The sequence below is a fragment of the Echeneis naucrates genome, chromosome 13, assembly GCF_900963305.1.
Source record: "Echeneis naucrates chromosome 13, fEcheNa1.1, whole genome shotgun sequence".
Lineage (NCBI taxonomy): Eukaryota > Metazoa > Chordata > Actinopteri > Carangiformes > Echeneidae > Echeneis > Echeneis naucrates.
The window spans coordinates 17,607,617-17,627,681 of NC_042523.1; the positions used below are offsets into that span (position 1 = coordinate 17,607,617).

The following is a 20,065-nucleotide window of genomic DNA, read 5'->3' on the forward strand; positions in this document are numbered from 1 at the left end:
TCCCTTTGTCCTTTTGGTATGTTCAATGAGGATGCATTTCATGCATGATTTAGACAAGATAAAAGGTTTGGCACAATTCACATTGTCCTGGCCATTGGCAGCCTGATGAATTTTAGTGCAGGTGACTATGGTTAAAATACATGGGGCACCTGGGTTTATATCCCAGCAGTGCCTTTTTATTTTATAGACAAATGAACTAATATCAAAGTGATTTAATGTTTTCTTGGTCCCCCTTGGCCTTTCAGTACGTGTCTTTTCACATTCGTACCATTATCAGCAAATTTGTCTCATTTTGCATGACTTGTATGTTATAGATATATTCATAGACATCACGACAGCATTTCCTCCATCCTCAAGTCCTTTCCTGATATTAATAGTGTTTCAAAAGACTTGCCCCGTGTGAGGCTCGAACTCACGACCTTCAGATTATGAGACTGACGCGCTGCCTACTGCGCCAACGAGGCCTATAGAGTGCAATCAACGTGTGTATTCTAGACTGCGTACTCAGTGCTGAAAGGTGGGGGTGGAAGTGCCTGTGTTGGGTGGAAGGAGCGTGTCATATTTCAGCTGATATGCAGTGGGGGTGGAGTTAAACACCAAACATGTGCTCCAGCCTCTCTCAGCAGATAATACTTTTTTTTTTTTGTTTTGTTTTGTTCTGTTTTTTTCTTCTGTGCAGGATTACAAAGACAGGTTCAGTCATTAAATTTTAATTCTTTACACCCAGAAATCTAAAGCAACCTCTGTTTACAAAAGCAGATTGAACACAGCAGCTTTTACTGAAATGATGCCTTGGGAAACATTTGACAAGATGCACTACGCTATTTGTTTGGGCTGTAATTAGCAAAGAGAGAATTGGCACTAATTATGCTGTCCATGCTTACAAGTGTTGTCTTCCTTTCTGCAGTTACCGCTACTGTTTCCTTTCACTGTTGTTGCTTAATTGTAGTTGATAACTTCCTTTAAAGTCTGTTGTGTGGAGTTTATTTTAAATAGCACAGGTTTGGTCAGCTGCAGTTTGAATTAAATTTGCTTCTGCAGTTTAAAGCATATGGTTTCTCATCATATATACACTGGACCTATCTTTTGGGCACATACAATTTATTCTATGCTGCTTTAATAAATCATTTAAAAAAATCACTGAGCATGTTGCCCAGACCTACTGCAATAAAACATTAGATTAGGTTTGTTTGGGTTGTTATGAGATCTATTTTATGTTGCCGTGTTAGTTGTTAAAAACTAACGCACCAAAAAAAAAAAAAAAGAAGAAGGTATTTCCTTATTTGCAGATGTGGCACTGTGGCTTAGTCGGTTAAAGTGCCTGTCTAGTAAACAGGAGATCCTGGGTTTAAATCCCAGCAGTGCCTTTTCTGAAGGTCAGCAATGATGGTACAAAAGTGCCAATGTGATAATAAGGCTGTGTACCAAATGTAGATTGAGTACAGGTTAATGTGTGTGTATCCAGTCAGTAATAGTGTGTTCTCAATGCCATTTGAAGGACAGAGCAAACAAAAGTAGCTTTTTATAAATCTCCACTAACAGTAGTGGCACAACCGCAATATCTCAGCAGCACCGTAGGGGAAATTTGTCAAATTTAGTATTAATATTAAATTGCAAGTTTTTTTTCCTGACAATCTTTCCTGGTCCTAAGACTTAGAGCAATAATCACTGTTTGCCAATGTGAAAGACATTAGTTGGCATCCATTCAATTAGACATATTGTACAAAGGAGCACCTTATTTAGAGGGAAAACATGGTGCTGAGGCTAAGGAGGTTAAAGTGCCTGTCTAGTAAACAGGAGAACCTGGGTTTGAATCACAGCAGTGCCTTTTCTGAAGGTCAGCAATGATGGGCCGCCACAAAAGAGGAATGCCAGTGAACCCTGAAGTGCTGTTTCTGTCCACTTCTCTTTGCTACCTTCAAGGCATAATCGTAATATGCTATAATTATTAAATTGAAATATATCATGCTTGCTTTGTGATCTCAGCTTAACGTAGACACACGCTCTTTAGTGTGTAAGTGTTAAAAAAAAAATGGTTAGGCTTAGGGTTGTGTCAAAATGTAAACATTTCCTTTATGAAACCATGTTACATGATTGTCATAATTTAACAGAAGTAGCTACATTTATGCTACAATATTTGGTGACAGGTGACATCATCTCTAGTATACATGCTTTGGTCATTCAGCACAAAGCCAGTACTTATATCTCGCTGTGCAATCGCCATCCAATGTTATGTTTTTCATTCTACAAATTCCAAGGCTATGATAAGAACTTTTGCCCTCTCTGTTGCCAGGATGTGCATGTTGTTGGCCAGACCTACAGCATCTGTAAAGAAAAAATGTGTACATATATATTTTGTTTTTGTGTCTACTTCTGAGATGTAAACCAAACACTCAAACAAATCCCTGTCTGTGTGACTCTGTAGGAGCTACGGTCTAAAGAAGGGACAACTGGAGAGGGACTATGCACAGGTAAGACTGGCTTGACTCATGTTCAATTTGTGCTCAGCTTCATGTGTACTGAAAGGATTGCTATCTGAGATCTGAAATCTTGGAGAATGTGAATGAAGGAGTTGCAAATGGGAAATACTGTCATTTCCCTGAGTAACTACTCAGACATACCAGCTTCTAGCCCTGCTGCAATATAGGTGCCATAAATTTGAGGCTCACTGGCAGCGTGAATGTTCCGCCTTTGATGGTGGAAGTTGAAATAATAAACAGAAAAATATATTTTTAAATGTACTGTACACTTCTGATTTCCACTGCGGTTGTACATCATGTCTTGGTACCTGCTTAGACCTTAAAACTGCCTTTATGTGTCAGTCAGAGAAACAGCTCAAACGTTTGCTTTTGTGAAATTCTGTTTTGAATTTTTTTTTACTCTGAGATTCTTTGTGATAGTCCATTGATATGTTGCTGTGGTTTAGTTGGTGGAAGCACCAATCACAGGAGGTTTAAATTCCATCTGTTTCTTATTAGCAGTCATTTGCTTGCATTTGGGGTCTTGTGGATAAGAATAGGCTTCCAATAATATCAAAATGAACTGAAACAATTTCTGCTCTTACTCCAATAAACCTTGTTCTTTCTAAGAAAAAGGGAATACATTAATAGTGGTACATTTAATGACAATTTAATGACATTTAATTGTGCTTGTTTACTTTAATTGAATTCAACTTTAATTTGTTGCCGTTTTAAAGGTGGCTTCTTCTTAGCCAACCTTTGATTGATACAGTTTTGTGACCTAGCTGTGTCGCTTTAATAACCTGGAGATTCAAATCCCAAAATGTACAAGGTTGAATTTAGATTGCTTAAGTGTTATATTAATGTGCAAATAAAGTAAATGGTTTTTGTTTCAGAAACCCTCCATAGTCAGTGCATAGACAAACCAACCAGAAAAAAATAATTAAATAAAACTTGATAAAATGTTCAAATGAAGGTCAGTAGTTCAACCCAATCTAATTTGCCACAAAGCTTTTCAGGGAAAAGTTGGCCCCATGTGAGGGGTGATGTGTTTTGTCAAAGCGGAGCTGATAATTGGTAAACCCCCTTGCAATTAAAGCACTGTCTATTAAGATGGCACACTTAAATTCCTTTTAAGGCTTTCGTTGAAGGGATTGGCAGAATTAAATGGTCTCACGTGACAAACTCACCGCTATTATCTGGACATATTTTAGTTTAATGCGTAAGAACTTAACCAATCCTTGTGACTCCTCTTTAAATATAACACTTAAGTGAAACTGTAATATAGTTGTAATTAACATTTTTGACATTTAGTCCTAATTCTTAACAGGACTAAATATTTTTTAGTGCTGTAAAGAAATATTATCTTGTAAATGTGAAAATGCCTAGTACACATATAATTTGTTCTGGAAACACAACCTGTTGTGTACTTGTATGTAGCAACTCTTCCTGGGTGTTGGTGATAGTGGGAAGTATGTTTGATCATCTGACTGAGCCCAGTGTTCACCATGCATTGATGCATTTCTTTGGGCCTGTCACCATATCAACAGTTTTTTATGCTTTATCACGTATTCCTTGTAGGGGACATCAGGTAGCTTTTGATGCAAAAAATACAGCATAAGCCATCTGACCTTTTGACTATGACATGATCCCAGTTGATATCAATCTCTACTACATTTTTTGTAATTTAAAATAATATAAAATGTATAAGAAATACTGCATCATTGCACATTCACTTTGCAATTTTAAGAAACATGTTTGCCTAAAAAAAGCATCAGTTCTACCTTTAAAACCATTTGCTCAGTGGGTGAACATCTGAAACGAAGGGTGAGTCAATACACTTACAATGCTGTGAACACATTATGCATGGCACATTAGGAAGTGATTCCTGGCCTTGGAGACACGAGGAAACATGTTCCACTTCACACACTTGACAAAGGTCTTCCCAGAATTTGCCGCCTCCACAAATTTTGGCAAATGTAGTGCTCTATACTTAACTTCGTTGTTGGGATGTGGCTCAGTAGACCTGCTTTTCTTTTTGGGATTGTACTCTTCATCCCCCCAGGTGCTCACCTCATCATCATCACCATTGGACCCCTTTTGATTACCTGCATCACCCTATGCCTGGGACAGCATTTCCTCAGCCAGTAGCAGCTTAGAATCAAAGCAAAGTTGTAAAAGTCAGCTTTGCTCAAGTCACAAGTCAGTCACAAATCAAAAGGGTCAAGTCTCAAATCAAGTCCTAAGTCACACTATAGTGAGTCAGGTCAATCTTAAGTCACAAGAAAGTCTCAAGTCACTCCTCCATTTTCAATTTAATCTTAATTCATCAAATTTGCAACCCAAGTCTGACTTCAGTCCAAGTCATAATGACTTGAGTACACACCTCTGAAACAAGGTACAGCATCTTCTCTTTGGCAGTTCTCCAGAGGCCTGGTGGTCTGACCTGTGTCATCCTCTGAGCTTTCAGTACCCCGCTCTACTGCCTGGCCATCTTCCTCCTCAACCCCTGACAGCCCAATGTCTGACTTTCCCTGAATGATTGCCAACAGGATCTTTTCTGACTCACTCAGTGCTCTGTTTACTGCAAGTCTTTCTGTCCTTCACAAAGGACATGGACTAAAAAGTATATTTTAAAAGGTTTAACATTATTACTTACCTCTGAAATCTTAGTAATGATGTAGTTAAGGCATTCTCAACAATCAATGTGATTTTCCACAGTCGTGTGTTGGTGGACCCTGTCTGTCTCTTTACTGCCCCTCTATGTACGTGCAGTGCTGTCATCATTATTTGTTTGACACAATGTGAAGCAGTTGTCATGAAGCAGCCAAATAGGAGAATTACACGTTGTGTGTATAAGTATGTATGTGTATCCAGCATAAAAGGCTCACTAAAGGAGAACTACAAAATATATATACAATATATTAAAAAAATATTTTTTTTTAATTAATTCTTCAAATAAATAAAAATTCACACATGCCCCGCAGGCTACATTTGGTTTCCCTTTAAATATTCCTGCCTGGGTATTCGCAGTCACAGATGTTTTTCTGTTTTTTTTTTTGTTGTTGTTGTTGTTTTGTTTTTTTTTGTTTTCTCACACTTTCTGTTTGTCATCAAGGCATTCTTGCTGTTTTCAAATTTATAATATGCTGCACAGTAATATTGAATCCTGAAGGTTAGAGACAGCAAAGGGTTTCTGCATGTAAATAACCAACCAAGTAATGATGTCTAAACTCATTCACGAACTCTTTTGGGAGATTTATTTTTATATTCATTTATACGTATAATAATAATCATTAATTTACCCCTTTCAACTCTGCTAGTCCTTCTACCAAATCAAGAAAAGAGTTGCTTGAATGAGCTGCTAAAAATGCTGGTCTTTTTATTGTAAAATCTTCCATTTGAAGGCATTGAACCACAATTGCATTGTTGTAAAATAATAATATATTGATATTGACTACCTAAATCGTTTGAAAATCTGAAAAAAAGTGAATGGCTATAACATCAATGTTCAGACTTGAGGAAAAATATTTGGAAGAATTTATATTTCTAAACATGGTGTGAATAACTGAAGATTGACTGCTTCCTTTGCATTAAAAATATTTTTATTTCAAGACAGCCACCTTGTAGTTTGGTGCAGATTTTTCAGGGCACAAAAAAACAAAATACATTTGCTAGTATAAGTCTGCTTCAGAACACTCATCTTATGTCTATGTAGAAACCAAGCAGTGTCTGTTGCCAACAATATGTCTGATTTCTATTATATTGTGATGCTGCTGAGTTCAAGCTCCTTTCTCACACACACACACACACACATATCCATAAAGAAAAATGCTCTCAGCTGCAAAATCCTCCTGTAGGGTATTGAAAAACATTCTTATAGATTATCCATCCAGCTCTTCGCTACATATTCACTCCATGCACTCATCCACACATTTAGCTCATATTTGTATATCTGCATGTACATACACACAGGAATATGCAATGGAGAGAAGGTAGAAAAGTGTGTTTGTGAGCGTGTGTATCTTCATTCACATGTGGTTTGAATGATTAAGTGTGCATTTCCTGTGGTCAACCTCTCTAGTTTGAGACACTCATTATCTCCCCCACTCCCTCTCTGTTTTGTTCTCTCTCTATCTCTCACTACTTTCCCTCAGCACTGTCTTGTTCACCTTAGAAATAGAGGTTGCCTAGCAACAACCTCTCTACTCAGTAGGACAATGGATTCCTTCCTAATTGTAGGTGTGTTCACGCATGTGTGTGTAGTAGCAGTGTGAGGGAATGTCAGAGCAGTGATTGCCTTTGTAGATGCTTTTTTCTGCCTCCAATACACAAAGTAATATGTTGGTTTTTTGCTTTTTTTATCACATTACAATAGCATCATATTCAATTGCAATATAGCATCGGGTATTGTAATATAACATCTTGTCTCTTTCTCTCTCCACTACACTCTGAGGTGTTAAACCTATTACAGCCACTCAGGCAAAGTCATCGCACTCTGTGGCCTCTTTGTAGTGGCACGTCGAAATCCAGTCAATCAGCTCTTCCAACATAGAGACAGAAAAAGAGAAATCGAAAGTGTTGGGATAAACTGTATGGACACACACCGAGACAGAGAAACGTACATACAAAAAGCATTTAACAAAACAGAGAAAGCCCTCATAAAAAGAGCAAAGTGGTGCTGCAGAGAGGACAACAGAGAGAGAAAGAGAGTGAATATTTAACCTTTGTCCTTTTCGCTTTGTCAGACTAGACATCTTCAGTGAAGGAGTCAGATGTAATTACCAGCTGTCAATCAAAAGCTCCACGTTTGTGTGTGCATGTGTTAGCATGTGAATGTTGGCTTTTGCTCCTGTATTCCCCTCCCACAATCAAATCAACATTACTGAAATAGTTTTGGGCTGGGGTCAAACTTCACTGTACTGCCCAAAAAGGCCAGCCTGCTGTGGCTGTCGCTGTGTGTCATGTCCCCCTGCTCACCCGCAGTGCACCGTGACATGTAAATCAGCGAAAACAGCTTTAATCTCTGTAACACAATGATGAATTCTTTGGTTCAGGGTCAGAACTGGAATATTCCACCAACAGTAGACAATCTACAAATGGGAAACATACAATCTTTGTCTTTTCATTAGCTTTTTTTGCTCTCTTTACCTCCTTGCTTTGTGTTCATCTAATCCTTAACGTGTAAACATAATCTCTTTACATTTACAGATTGTGCACCATACAACAACACACATGCAATCTTAACCATTCATTCAGCTCTAATCTATCCAAAATTAAACCAATGTTGGATTTACACTAGGCAGGAAATAAGTCTGAGAGCACAAGAGATGGTGATGAAGAAATTGGAGATTTGCCTCCTATCTTCTTTCCCGTCTTCTTTCACACAAACACACATGCAATTCAGTTTTCACACATAAGTTATTGCTGTCTGATGCAATCCTTTAAAAAAAAAAAAAAACAATGTCTTCGTCAACCAGTCATCCTCCTCTCACTTATCTCCTGACTTAACCATAGCTTACTATGCATATGTGGTTGACAAAGACAGCCTAACTTAACATACACAGAAGGAAGTTGTGAAAGTAAGGGGGTTGAAAAGACAGACCCACAAAAGAAAGGGGAAATCAGAAAGAGACAGCAACAAAAGTGACGGAAGCAGCTACAGGAGAAAATATGATAGTAGATGAGCAAACTGAACAGAAGGAAAAAAGTATCAAAGGAAATTTCTGTGCAGTTGTTTGGCAGTTTGAGTGGCAGAAAGAAAAGTGACAAACAAATGGAAAGAGTGGAAATGCAAGGAGGAATGAATCATAGAAATTGACTGACAGTCACTAATAGATAATGACTTTAACATGTCCTTAGCTTTCAGGACTTCTGTATTTCAGTAAATCTTCATTTTCTTTTTATACAATGCACAAACCTCCCAGTTGCATTTGCCTTAAAGAAATCATCTGTTGTTGATTGGACAGTTCAAACGCATTTTGGATTTGGAAAATAAAATTGAGATAGTCGTGAGACAAATTAACTTGCAGAGACTATTATACAGTAAGGAAAATAATTACAGACTATGATCTTAGACTAAGCTTAAACTGACTATGCTTAAACACAATATTCAGCATCATTCAGTTGCTCTTCCTGTTCCGTTAGCTTTTTCTCTCACCCCCCACCCTTCTCTTTGTCGCTCTCTCTTATGCACACACTGGTCTCCCCAGGATATCCTGCTGTCTGGGTACCCTGTTTGCCTCTCTGATCGCAAAAACAGGAGGTATGCGTGTGAGTGTGCCTGTTTTCTCTGGCTGTATGGGTATTACAAGGAGCATTTCCACCTTGGCCAGACCACATACAACGGGCAGATGGGTTGCCATAGAAACATAATATTCAGGTTCTTTTCAGGTGATGACAGCAGGGAAAGAGGGATCGAGGCATGAGATGTCCTACAGAAAATAAAACTGTGCCGAGGAGAGATGAAGATGAGGAAAAATAGGGGAGATACATGGACAAGCAGAGATGGACTGAAAATGGAAAGAGGGAAATCTAGAGGGAGGCAAGAATGAAAAAGCATCAGAAGTCTGCCAACACCACTTCAGTGACTCTGCGTGCATCTCACCATTCAGTCATTACTAAGTTTAGCTGCCGTTGCTCTTGCTCAGACTGCAGACTGCCTGTCACTATAGGCTGTTCTCAAGATGTTTTAAGTGGTGTGCTGGCACAAAAAAAAACATTGGAAGCCTAAAATGCTTAAAATAGTTATTAGTCAATGTAATTATTATATTATTCCTCCTGTCCATCTTAGCTTTGATGTGACTTCTTCCTAAGCAAGATTTAAGACACAAGGGTCAACCAGCAATAGAACCCACTGTAGATTCGGCACAGAGGCAAATGTTGTGCACTTCATGATTGTCATCTGGTTCAGTGGTGGAGTTAATGATAGCCATGGCCACACCCACTTTTTCATCCACTTTCAAAAAAAAAAAAAAAAAAAAGTGTCTCATTTTGACTATTGAATGTTTCTGTATTTTTCATTTATTTTCATTCATTAAAAAAATATTCAAATTACAAGGGAGCTTTGTGGTGCTGAAGTCAATCTGTCAAATCAATCCTCCTGTCAGCCTGCCAGCCCGCATTCAGTGTCCTCGCTTAACCCCCACCCCCATCCCCCATAGGCACACACAAATGCATGCACTCACAGTTTATGCGTAAAATGTATTAAAATTATTCATGTTTATACTTAAGAAAGACAATTAAATCACTGGCATTTGTGTTGCATTGCTGCAGCCCTCGTTCATAAACAGTCTATTTTTAACAAACATGCACACACGCTTTCTCACAGTCACGCCCCCCCCCCCCCCCTTTTTCCTATAGAGTGACACCAAGGGAAATTGACAACACGTTGAGCATTTTCTTTGTATGTTTGTGTGTGAGAAAATGTCAGTGTGAATTTAGTCATATTTTTCCCACACTGATGATTTTATAATACTCTAAGGCACCATTTACCTCAACTTCCTCTTTGTTTTCAACTTTGATAAATCAGTCAGATTACGCTATATTTTATTTTGCAATTATACTGCTTTGCCAAAAAAAAAAAAAAAGTGAGGAATGGAAATTTGAAAATACAGACCACCAAACATCTCGACATGAGATAGAGGGAGAGGATGAGGGTACTTGTAAATTGATGTTAATGTTGTAGGGGTGAGGCAAATAACAGAATAACAACTGGAAAATCAAACTATGAGAAGCTTAATGTTTGAAATGGAAAGTTAGTATGGAAATTGAGAGAGACATTAATGGAAAGTGGATGGTTTGGAAAAACTATTCACAAACACAAAGATCAGAATTATGAGAAAGTATGATGCATATTAGTGTCTACCTAAGATCTGGTGGCGCTGATTGGGTTGTTGCAGTTGTTCTTGTTTGTTTTATTGATGAGAATTTGCTCTACCACACATTTCTAAACATGCACAGTCATCCAGACTTGCAGGCACACAAGAGCAAAGTGTCTGCAAGTTGTCACTACTGACACAGTGACCCAGTCCAGAAGATGTAGGTTACCCTTTCTTGCAATGCCCTCGGGTTTCTGCTCATACACACAGGAGGTGAAAGGAGATTCACTGTTGCTGACGCAGAGGTTTTATACTGCTATTGTTTACTGAATAAAAAATTCCAGATTTTGGCTGTGTGCTTCAAAGAGAAAAGTAATATAGCAAAGATGGAAGAATGAAGTCTAATGTAAATTCACCAGTCCACCCCTCAGATACTCATGTAAATGTAATTTTTTTTCACTTATTTGCTTTTGCTCTTGTTCTTTCAGGCTCTGCAAAAGTTAGCAAGTCAGTACCTAAAGAGAGACTGGCCGGGAATCAACCCTGATGACCAGAGAACAGACTATAGGTATGTTTGTCTGTATGCAGCCATGTTTCCAGTTGCAAGTTTCTGTAACTAAAGAACCATTTTCCAAAGAAGGGGATTTCAAAGAATTGTTGATTTTATTAAATTTTTTTTTTTTCACCAATTGCTCTTGGGATTATGAATTATAGAGCTGCAACCGTGCAATGTTATCGTCTCTTTGCTCCCTAACTAGGAATGTGTATGCAGTGTGGAGGTCCTACTTAGAAGGTACAGTGCAAGTGAGCCAGTCCAGGCTTAACGTGTGTGACAACTACAAGAGTCAAGTATCAGATCCTGCTAAGACAGTTAGACTCTACAAGGAACAGCAACTCAAAAAGGTGGGTGAATGTGCAGATGAAGGGAGTTAGTCATAGTTTCCTGAAACAATCTTTGTTCTTTATCCTGTTTACAGCTTCCTTACATGTTGTCACACTCATTCTTTAACAGTTTCTCCCTAACAATTTTCCTTTCACAGACAATAGATCAATTGAGTGGCATTCAGGCAGAGCTGCAGGAATCAGTAAAGGAGTTGGCCAAAGCCAAGAAAAAATACTATGACTGTGAGCAGGTTGCTCACGCTGTTCGAGAAAAAGCAGACATTGAGGCCAAGTAAGTTCTCCACAGTATTGCCCATACTGTATGTAGCATTATGTGTATGTGTGTGTGTTTCAGTTGAGGAAAATAGCCATTTGAACATAGAAAGAAAATAGCAAAAGGCAGAGACGCATACAATACACATCACAAATGCACTTCAGGTCACCAATGTAATCAGACAGCCCTATTGGTTTCTGCATTGGAGATATGTGAGGTAATAAAATACACGTGGCCTCCTCATAATCACGTAAACTTGGCCAAACAAAAAATTAAGAGCAAATGAGAACGCGCAAACAGAAACATGCATGCACGGATCAAGTTGAGAATTACTGGTGTCAACCTACAGTGTGTTCTGAATATTTGAATCAGAGTTTGGTGGCCGGAGTGAATATGTTGAAGAAAAGCCTGTATCTATCATCTCCTCCCTCCTTACCTTATTGCATATATATTTTATTCATCCATCAATGCAAATAAATCAACTGTCAATAGAGTTGTCGAAAAATAAAACAATATTAACAACAACGTGTATTTTACAAAATTGTTAAAGCTTATAATTCCATTTTCCAGGTCTAAACTGGGTCTATTTCAGTCAAGAATTAGTTTACAGAAAGCAAGTGTTAAGGTAAGAGGCTCGCCCAAAAAGACACAAACAAAACATCATCTTTGCTGCAAAGCCAGATTCTTTTAACCAAAAACAAAAAAGATTCCCTTTTGTTCAGGACCTAAAAGGGGATACATGTACTCCACTTAAAGCTTAAAGCTCCACTATCTCTCTCTGTAATACAGTTACAACATCATGTGCCTTTCTTTGTTTTCAGTTGAAAGCTAAGAGGAGTGACTGTAACTCCAAGGCAACACAGGCCAGGAATGACTACTTGCTAACATTAGCTGCTGCCAACGCTCATCATGACCGCTACTACCATACAGATCTGCTACACTGCATACAGGTATGTACAGAGAAACGGAACTGAAGTGTGAGATTCAGGCACTAGTGATTTATGCTGGAAGATTTTCTTCAACTACAACTAGAAAGGACTTAATAATCGAACAAAATGATGAAATTGTGAGGGATTCTCCAGGAGAGCGGATTTTCTGTTTCCAAAATTCAAAGTGGGCAGCTGCTTTGAATCAAACCTCAATTTAGCCTAAAATGTCTTTGCTTTATTGTTGCACAAAGTCCAATTCCTTTTTAACACCAGTGAGCTAGTTTGAGGGGGAAAATCCAGACATGAAAAAGTAATGATTTCACAGTTTTGAGTCTTCAAAGAGTTCCCTGGATTTATGATTTGAAATGGGCTTATGTGAAGAAAAATCTTGCAAAATGAGCTATTCTGATGTCTGCTCTTACCAAATGATCAGTAGGCATGAAATTCTGATTTTCACAATGCTGAATGAACTGCAGCAATGCCAAAGGGAAGCCCATCAGAAGATGTGGAGTTAGCTTATGCATATTTTTTTTTTCTTTTTGTAAGAATACAAGATGATCATTGCAGGAAATATGCAAATAACTCTGCTGCATCAGTGATTTTTTTTAATTCTAATTTAATTTGTACAATGAATATTTGTTTTTAGGCCACATAATCAGATCAGAGACCTTCCTATGAAATGCAGCTGCGCTTCACTTTAAACTTGAATGTAGTAAATATCTGTTAATGTGTTCGTGATGTGGTGGAGGTTTTGTTTGGTTTTATTTGGATGATCATTAGTGATATGTTATTACACAGATTCTATTTCACTATTATTAATCTTATATCTTCAGTGAGTTCAGTGAGTTTTTCAGATTCATATCAGTGTTAGAAAAGCTGCTGTTTGGGTGTACAAACACCATGTTCCATCTGGTGCAGCATGACCTTTCTAGCACTTGCACACAAATGAAAATTGCAACAAAAAAAATTCTAGGTCTATTGTTCAGTAATGCTCATGAGCACAGGTAATCATCAAACCTTGTGTTTATGTATTTATCAATGTCCTTATATTGAAAAATCCTTTAATTCTTGACATGCATGCAGACACACAGATTCTCAGTTCTCAAACTTTTGTCTCAGTGAGAAAATTAGAAGTGGGGTTCATTTAAGTTTCTATTGCCCCTCTTTTTCTTCAGTTTTCCACTGTATTTTCTTCCTTTCTGATTCTGCCTTTTCTCCCCCAATTTTTCAGCTTTTTCTTTCAATCTTTCCTACTTCTTTTACCATCCCACATACTACGCCTGAGGCATGAATGAGCATCTATAGCACAAGGCCATTCTGAATAATAGATCCTTAGCCCCATCTTGACAGAAGGACAGGACTGCGGGGACACATGCATGTTCACAAATACATGCACGCAAACACACAAACAGAATGAGGGACATTGCTGGAGGGAAGCAATATGCTCATCCTATGTCTCTACTATGCCGTTTGTATATTTGTGGTGTATACAGGTCCTCACCTGGAAATTGTTGATAATGGCACTCTCAGCTGAAGTACCAAAATGCATCATGAGAAACTCAGTGCTCTTTACTCTGGCCTGAGGTGTCTTTCTATCATAAAGCTGTATCCAGAAATACAGTCCAGAGAGCAGCACCAGGGCAATGGTCAAAGTTCTAACCAAATGAAATAATTATAAATACAATATATTTCTGGCCATATTCTGAAATCAGCTGCGCATGGTTACAGACAATTGAATCTACGGCGAGAAGAATTCATCAGTACTCTTTGGCTAGACTTTGTCTGTCTCTGATTTTGACATTAAAAAACCAGAATAAAAGATAATCTGTTACATGTGGGAGTGATGCATGTCAGGCAATGTCATGGTCTCCTAAGGATAATGGATGAGGAAATTTGAAAATTGATAGCTTTGTTTAAATCAAAAGTCCACTTTAGAAATACTGACTGCATTGTGTGCTCTACCAGGATGCAGCAATAACATGTATCTTATAATGAGTGGTGCTGTCCTTGTCAATGCGACAGTAGTAGCGAAAGGGCAGAGGAAGTATAGACTGCTCCACATCTCCCTCTGCTGTTGGCAATTGAAGCTCTTGTCACTGCCCGTCTTTTAAGTCCCCTGTTGGACTAACACACACACACACACACACACACACACACTCTGCTGCACTGTCTGCTTCTTTGCTGTACTTATTGTTCAGGCTGATGCAGTCATTCAACCAAAATGGACACGCACACACACACACTGACCATGATACAGGGATGGAGCTTTTTCTGGAAGCTGACTCACTTCTTTTCAGTACTACCGTAAATGGATGAAATGAGAAGGGGAGGAAGGGCAGAAAAGGGAAAGAGGAAATGAACATATTGATGGGGGAACATTTAAAGAGAAGTCAGCCAACAACCCACCCTCAGTGACATAATTTCCTTATCAATACCTCATTGTCTCATAAGTCTGTGTCTTATGTCTCTGAGTCTTAATATTACTTAACAGTGTGGATGTGCATATTTGCTTTTTTTTTTTTTTAAAAGGGGAAAAAAAAAAAAAAGATAGATTGTAGGTGCTTCCCTGAACAGCACTGAATGTATTCATGTTTCGGTGGGTGTGAACTTTACAGTAGGACTTTATCCAGGGGTAGTGAATGTGTGTTTTAGTATTGGAGTGTTGGGTGTGTGTCTGCGGTCTCTGTGTTTTGTTAAATTGGAATCTGAACCCCTTCACCTTCCCCTGCAGCTGTGAGAACAGTATCCAAATAACACTTCTCTCACACACACAAACACACTTCTCCCATACACTCACTTTTGAGTCTACTTCGCTTTCTTACTCTCATCCACTTGTACCTTTTATGTCCTTTCAAATGCCCACTCTTCTCCTCCTCCTCTTCTCCATTAGCCCCTCTGTCTCTCTGTCTCGGTCCTCTCTGTCTGATCTGTCTGTTTGGCAGTGTGGTCTACAGCTTGGCAGCACTATCGCAGCTCCCAAAAGAAAGGCTCTTCATTTGGACTACATACTTCATTAAAATATCTGTGCATCAGAACATTAAATAACAAGAACTGTCAAATGAAAATGTCTTATTTGTTTCATGTCCTTTGTTTGACTTTCTGGTCATGGTCTTCTCATTGTTTTATTTGCAGTGTCTTTGCTTTATTTTTTACTCTTCTTTAGTTTAGTTTACTTTTATAAAAATTGATGGTGGACAAGAATTTGGTTCAGGGGTAGTTGCAATGTTGGGTCAGTGGTTAGGTGTGTGTGTGTAACAGCCGACACTTAATTATTTAATTAAATTTAAATGCAACATCACAACAGCTGATGAGGATTTTTTGGAATAATAACACAAATGTATATTGACTAAGAATGATGAAAGGATAAATTATCATCCCCAAAATTGGGCAACTGAGAGTGTGAGAGAGACTTTTATATCACAGTTTGATGTGAGACAAAAATGGCTGTCTTGATATTCTAGAAAAAGATTTGACAACTTGCAAAATGATAAAAACTTTGCTTGTTGTCATTTAAATTCATAGCTCTGCATCAGAAGATTACATGTTGCGCCTTTTTGTAAACATTAATTTGAATAGTCATTCATGCCTCCCATGGATTAAGCCTTGAGCCTTAATGCAAAACACTGTTAAAATACAGCTCTCTTGTTTAGACCTTGCCTTAAGTAAACAAGTTTGGTCCACTGTATAAATACATAGCCCGAAGGTGAAGTGTTCCTGCAGGCTTGAAAATAACAGAGACAGGAAGGACACAAGCATTGTTAGGGTCAGGCTCCCAGTTATAGAATAGATTAGGTTAAATGATTGCTGTAGGTTTGAGAAATAAAGCACTGTTGCACATGGTGGTGTGAAGGTCAAAATTTAATGAGCCATCAAATCTGAATGTAGAATAAAAATTAGTGTTTGTAGTAGCTAGCTTCATTCACCTCCTATCTGACCTTTCTTGTCTTTTCTTTGTATTAGTCTTTCTTGGTGTCTCCTCCTGATTCCCCCGGACTCTCTATTTTATTAGTAAGGATTACATTGAAGTAATCCTTTCTTGACTTTAACCTCGGACCCTTCTCTATTTCTCTCTCCCTTTATCCTCCAGGCTTTGGATGGCAGGATCTATGAGCATGTGAAAGACTACCTGGTAGCACTGTGTCGCACAGAGCTAGAAGCCTCCCAAGCTACACACAACACCTTCCAGTTCCTGTTGGACAAATCCACCAGGGTGAGTAGGCCAGTAGCGTTCAAAGACATTGACTTTCTGTGCTCATTTATTAGTCAGTATTCATAGATATGCTATGTTCTTCAGTCTAAGATACTGAACAGATAGCAGAAACTTATATACGATCACTCCTTTAAAAGAACTTGTAGTGACTGTAAACCATTTAAATGATATTCGATACATCAAACCTAAAATCTGTGGATAAATATGAAATACTTACCCATACTTGAAATGCAGCTGTTGAATATTTGTGGTTTGCTTCTTCTCTCAGCAGCCCAGGTTTCCCAACAGGAAAGTCACACAAATACATCAGATTCACTGTCTCCTCCTGTCTTTTTATTAGATTATACAAGAGTTCAACCAGCAGTTGTTCATGCAGGAAAATCCAGTCTTTCACAAAGCACATGACTTCCAGTTCCAGCCTAGTGAATGTGACACGGTGAGACGTGCAGACACACACACACACACACACACACACATCCATCCACTGTACTCGTATCCATTCACATGCAGCATTGCGCTGTTGAGTTTCGAGATGCTTGGTCTTGAACCTGTGTTGTTTGTGTGTACACACACGGCGAATAATCAACCTCTTTTGTTCCCAAATATGGGCTTTTCCGTGCTTTACTTTATCTGATCCCTAGTGTTTTACACCTGTGTCTCAACTCATCTCAGCTAATGAAACAGAACCCTTCGTCATCACAATTTGAAGAGAATGGTATTCATACATCCGATGTTGAGAGGCTTAAAAGAGGCAAAGCTCTGATCATTCTTATTCTGTCAAGAGATCCTTTACTTTAATGTCTTCTTGATCCTTCTCAAATTCATTTTATGTTAAGAATTCAGAATGGGGTTGTCCAATCCAGTTAACTGGTGTCTAGTTGATAGCATGATAGCAGCATGGATCTACTCTGTGTTCTAATTCTTGTCATTTTAATAACAAATGCTGTGTGTCCATTGGGAACTTCTCTTTGCGGTGTCTAGATTTTGTTTTATCCTTTAGGCAACTTAATGTTGGCCTTTTTTCAAAGCAAGTGGTTGCTGAGTGTAAAAATGTGTCACGTCATGTTGTTGATTGGCATCTTGGTGATCATAATGTAGCCGTGGGAATCATGCTGTCTCAATCCTCCAGGGACTTGTTAAGTATTGCTGACAAAATAAGAGAGATCTCCCAGTGGACACTGGCCCTAATTCCACTATACAGTAGCTCTCCTTTTCGCCTGTGTCTGAGTGATGTTGTGCTCTCTTGTTTCTCTGCCTCTTTATACCTTCACTCTTTCACAGCACCAATTTCTCTTTTCTGCTCTGATGTCTTTTTTTCTGGTATTCTAACATTTTTTTGTCCAACAGTGTGCTATTCCTTCCCTTTCCTGATCCTGTTCAACCTTTGCTAACAGTTTTTCCCTGAACTTTTTTTCCTTTAACCCCTCCTTGTATTTGTGTGTCTGTGTGCTTGTATTGCTGCTCTGGGATGTGTGGGTGTGTGGGTGCTTGTCTGGGTGTATGTGTGTGTGCCAGACTCTGAGCTCGGTGCAGCAGTTGGTGGACATTGAGCCGTCACCCGTCAGTGCCATGAGAATGACCCTGGCACAGGTAGTCTTAACTATTGTTAGCATTCCTACTTTCATTCCTGACACAAACCATGGATCACCTCCTCCATCCATAAGTCAACAAGTTAATAATTATGTCTCTGAGTTATATTGACTTGAAGAGGAAACACTTATCTTTTTATAGCATGCATGTCACATGCATGTTATATTTGCTGTTTACTTACTTTTAAAGTGGTGAGATCAGGAGCACTTGCTTACCTGACTTAAACCTGACTCACTGCAGACAGTGTGTTCAACTGAAACCTTCACATCCCAATGATCTTTGCTGAGAAGCATCATTGACCCACCCAAGTCCCTAAACAGAACATGGAGTAACCATTACAGCATGTCTAGCCTGATTCAACACAAACACACAGGGGACAGTCAGCATGAGCATGCAAAACATTTGTGGACAGAAACACTGAGAAAGATGTTCACAGAACATATAGTCTTATTAATGGAACCTTTTTGTGTTCTGTAAACTGTTTCTTTTTGCCTTGGCGCTTATTGTTTTGCCTGCAAGAGCCCTGTGATTCATCCTTCATATGTTCATATGTTGTGATAAGGTCCATAAATGCAGACAAGATGTATCTACAAAAGTAAAAATTGTTTGTCACTATTATATTATCATCACCAGGTTCTGGCTACAGTTAAACTTAAAACATTATAAACAATGCTAGACAATTATGTTTGACTCATGATAAATTCTTTAGACTTATGACTGATGTGGCTTTCCTTTTATGCTTCTACAGAGGAAACTGATCAGAGAAAAGAAGAGTTGTAGTGTTTCATTTTTCATATTCAATGCATCATATAAACTCAAAATTCTGCTAGTCTATTAGATATTTTCCTACCTACCCGACCTTGTCTATTTTTCATTAGCCTAAAGCCTACAAATGGATACATTGTGAGATGAATAAGACGTCAGATTTCAAGAGTAAGATCAATTCTCTTGTACCCACTTATACCGTACATTTTTATTGTTGCGCTTTAATAATAAATAGGCAGATGCATTTTCTGGATCATTCAACGCTTCTTATGCCAGTGACATCACTGCACTTCAATGCTGTGATGCTGCCATGTGCTGATGAACAACACAGTTGCAGCAGCAGATGATTCAGTAGATACTGTAATCATGTTGCATCATCTGTTGAAATGTCACTGCTCTACCATCGCCTTCATTTGCACAGATGAGTCAAATGTGGGATTTTCATTTGGCAAAATAGGTTAAGGTGGTGAAAGGACTTGTTTTTCTTTTTCTTTATGCTATTTGTGCCACCACCAAAACCAAGTAAAGTCTCTGAATGTAAATATATGAAAGTCCAAATAATAAAGGCGATTCTTTAAAATATTCTCTAAAATATCAGCTTACGCACTCAGCACCCTCTAAATTGGAAATTGATGTCATCAATCATTCATCTTCTACTGCTTATCCATTTCTGGGTCATGGGGTTTGCTGGAGCCAATCCCAGTCCACTTTGGATGAGGACGGGGTACACCCTGGACAGGTCGCCAGCATATAGAGACAGACAGAGACCAACAACCACTCACACTCACACTCAGACCTATGGACAACTTAGCAATATGCTGCCGTGCTGCCTGATAATGTATTTGAAAATACAGTTTTAACTCATGCTTAGCCAGATGGTCCTCTGTTATATATTAACAACAAAATATTTAAATAAGATACAAACATGCCCATAGATTATCTGTAGAAATTAAAGAACTGCTATGCTTTAAGAGTAATGAGAAACTTAAAGGAACAATCCACGGAAAGGCACTTAAAGGTAACATGAAAAGAAGATCAAGTAGGGTTGCTTGGCAGCTTTTACAGTTTTCCTACAACATGTAGACACTGGTAAGGACATTTGAAAAATGCTATTTACTCTAGTCCATTGATAATAC

The 20,065-nt window shown here is 38.5% G+C and overlaps 1 protein-coding gene and 2 non-coding genes across 3 annotated transcripts in view; 2 read left to right on the plus strand and 1 right to left on the minus strand.

The window, feature by feature from the left end:
• The window catches only part of fchsd2 (FCH and double SH3 domains 2), a 47,033-nt gene that overhangs the window by 9,684 nt on the left and 17,284 nt on the right, over positions 1-20,065 (plus strand). The window contains exons 3-10 of the mRNA XM_029517247.1: positions 2,426-2,471; positions 10,768-10,847; positions 11,038-11,182; positions 11,320-11,453; positions 12,006-12,060; positions 12,257-12,385; positions 16,452-16,574; positions 16,915-17,010. Of these exons, the coding sequence (XP_029373107.1) occupies positions 2,426-2,471; positions 10,768-10,847; positions 11,038-11,182; positions 11,320-11,453; positions 12,006-12,060; positions 12,257-12,385; positions 16,452-16,574; positions 16,915-17,010 (808 nt within the window). The remainder of the gene's footprint in view (positions 1-2,425; positions 2,472-10,767; positions 10,848-11,037; positions 11,183-11,319; positions 11,454-12,005; positions 12,061-12,256; positions 12,386-16,451; positions 16,575-16,914; positions 17,011-20,065) is intronic.
• Positions 392-464, minus strand: trnam-cau (transfer RNA methionine (anticodon CAU)). The gene has a single exon. It is a non-coding gene; the product is annotated as a tRNA-Met (tRNA).
• trnat-agu (transfer RNA threonine (anticodon AGU)) lies at positions 1,294-1,367 on the plus strand. The gene has a single exon. It is a non-coding gene; the product is annotated as a tRNA-Thr (tRNA).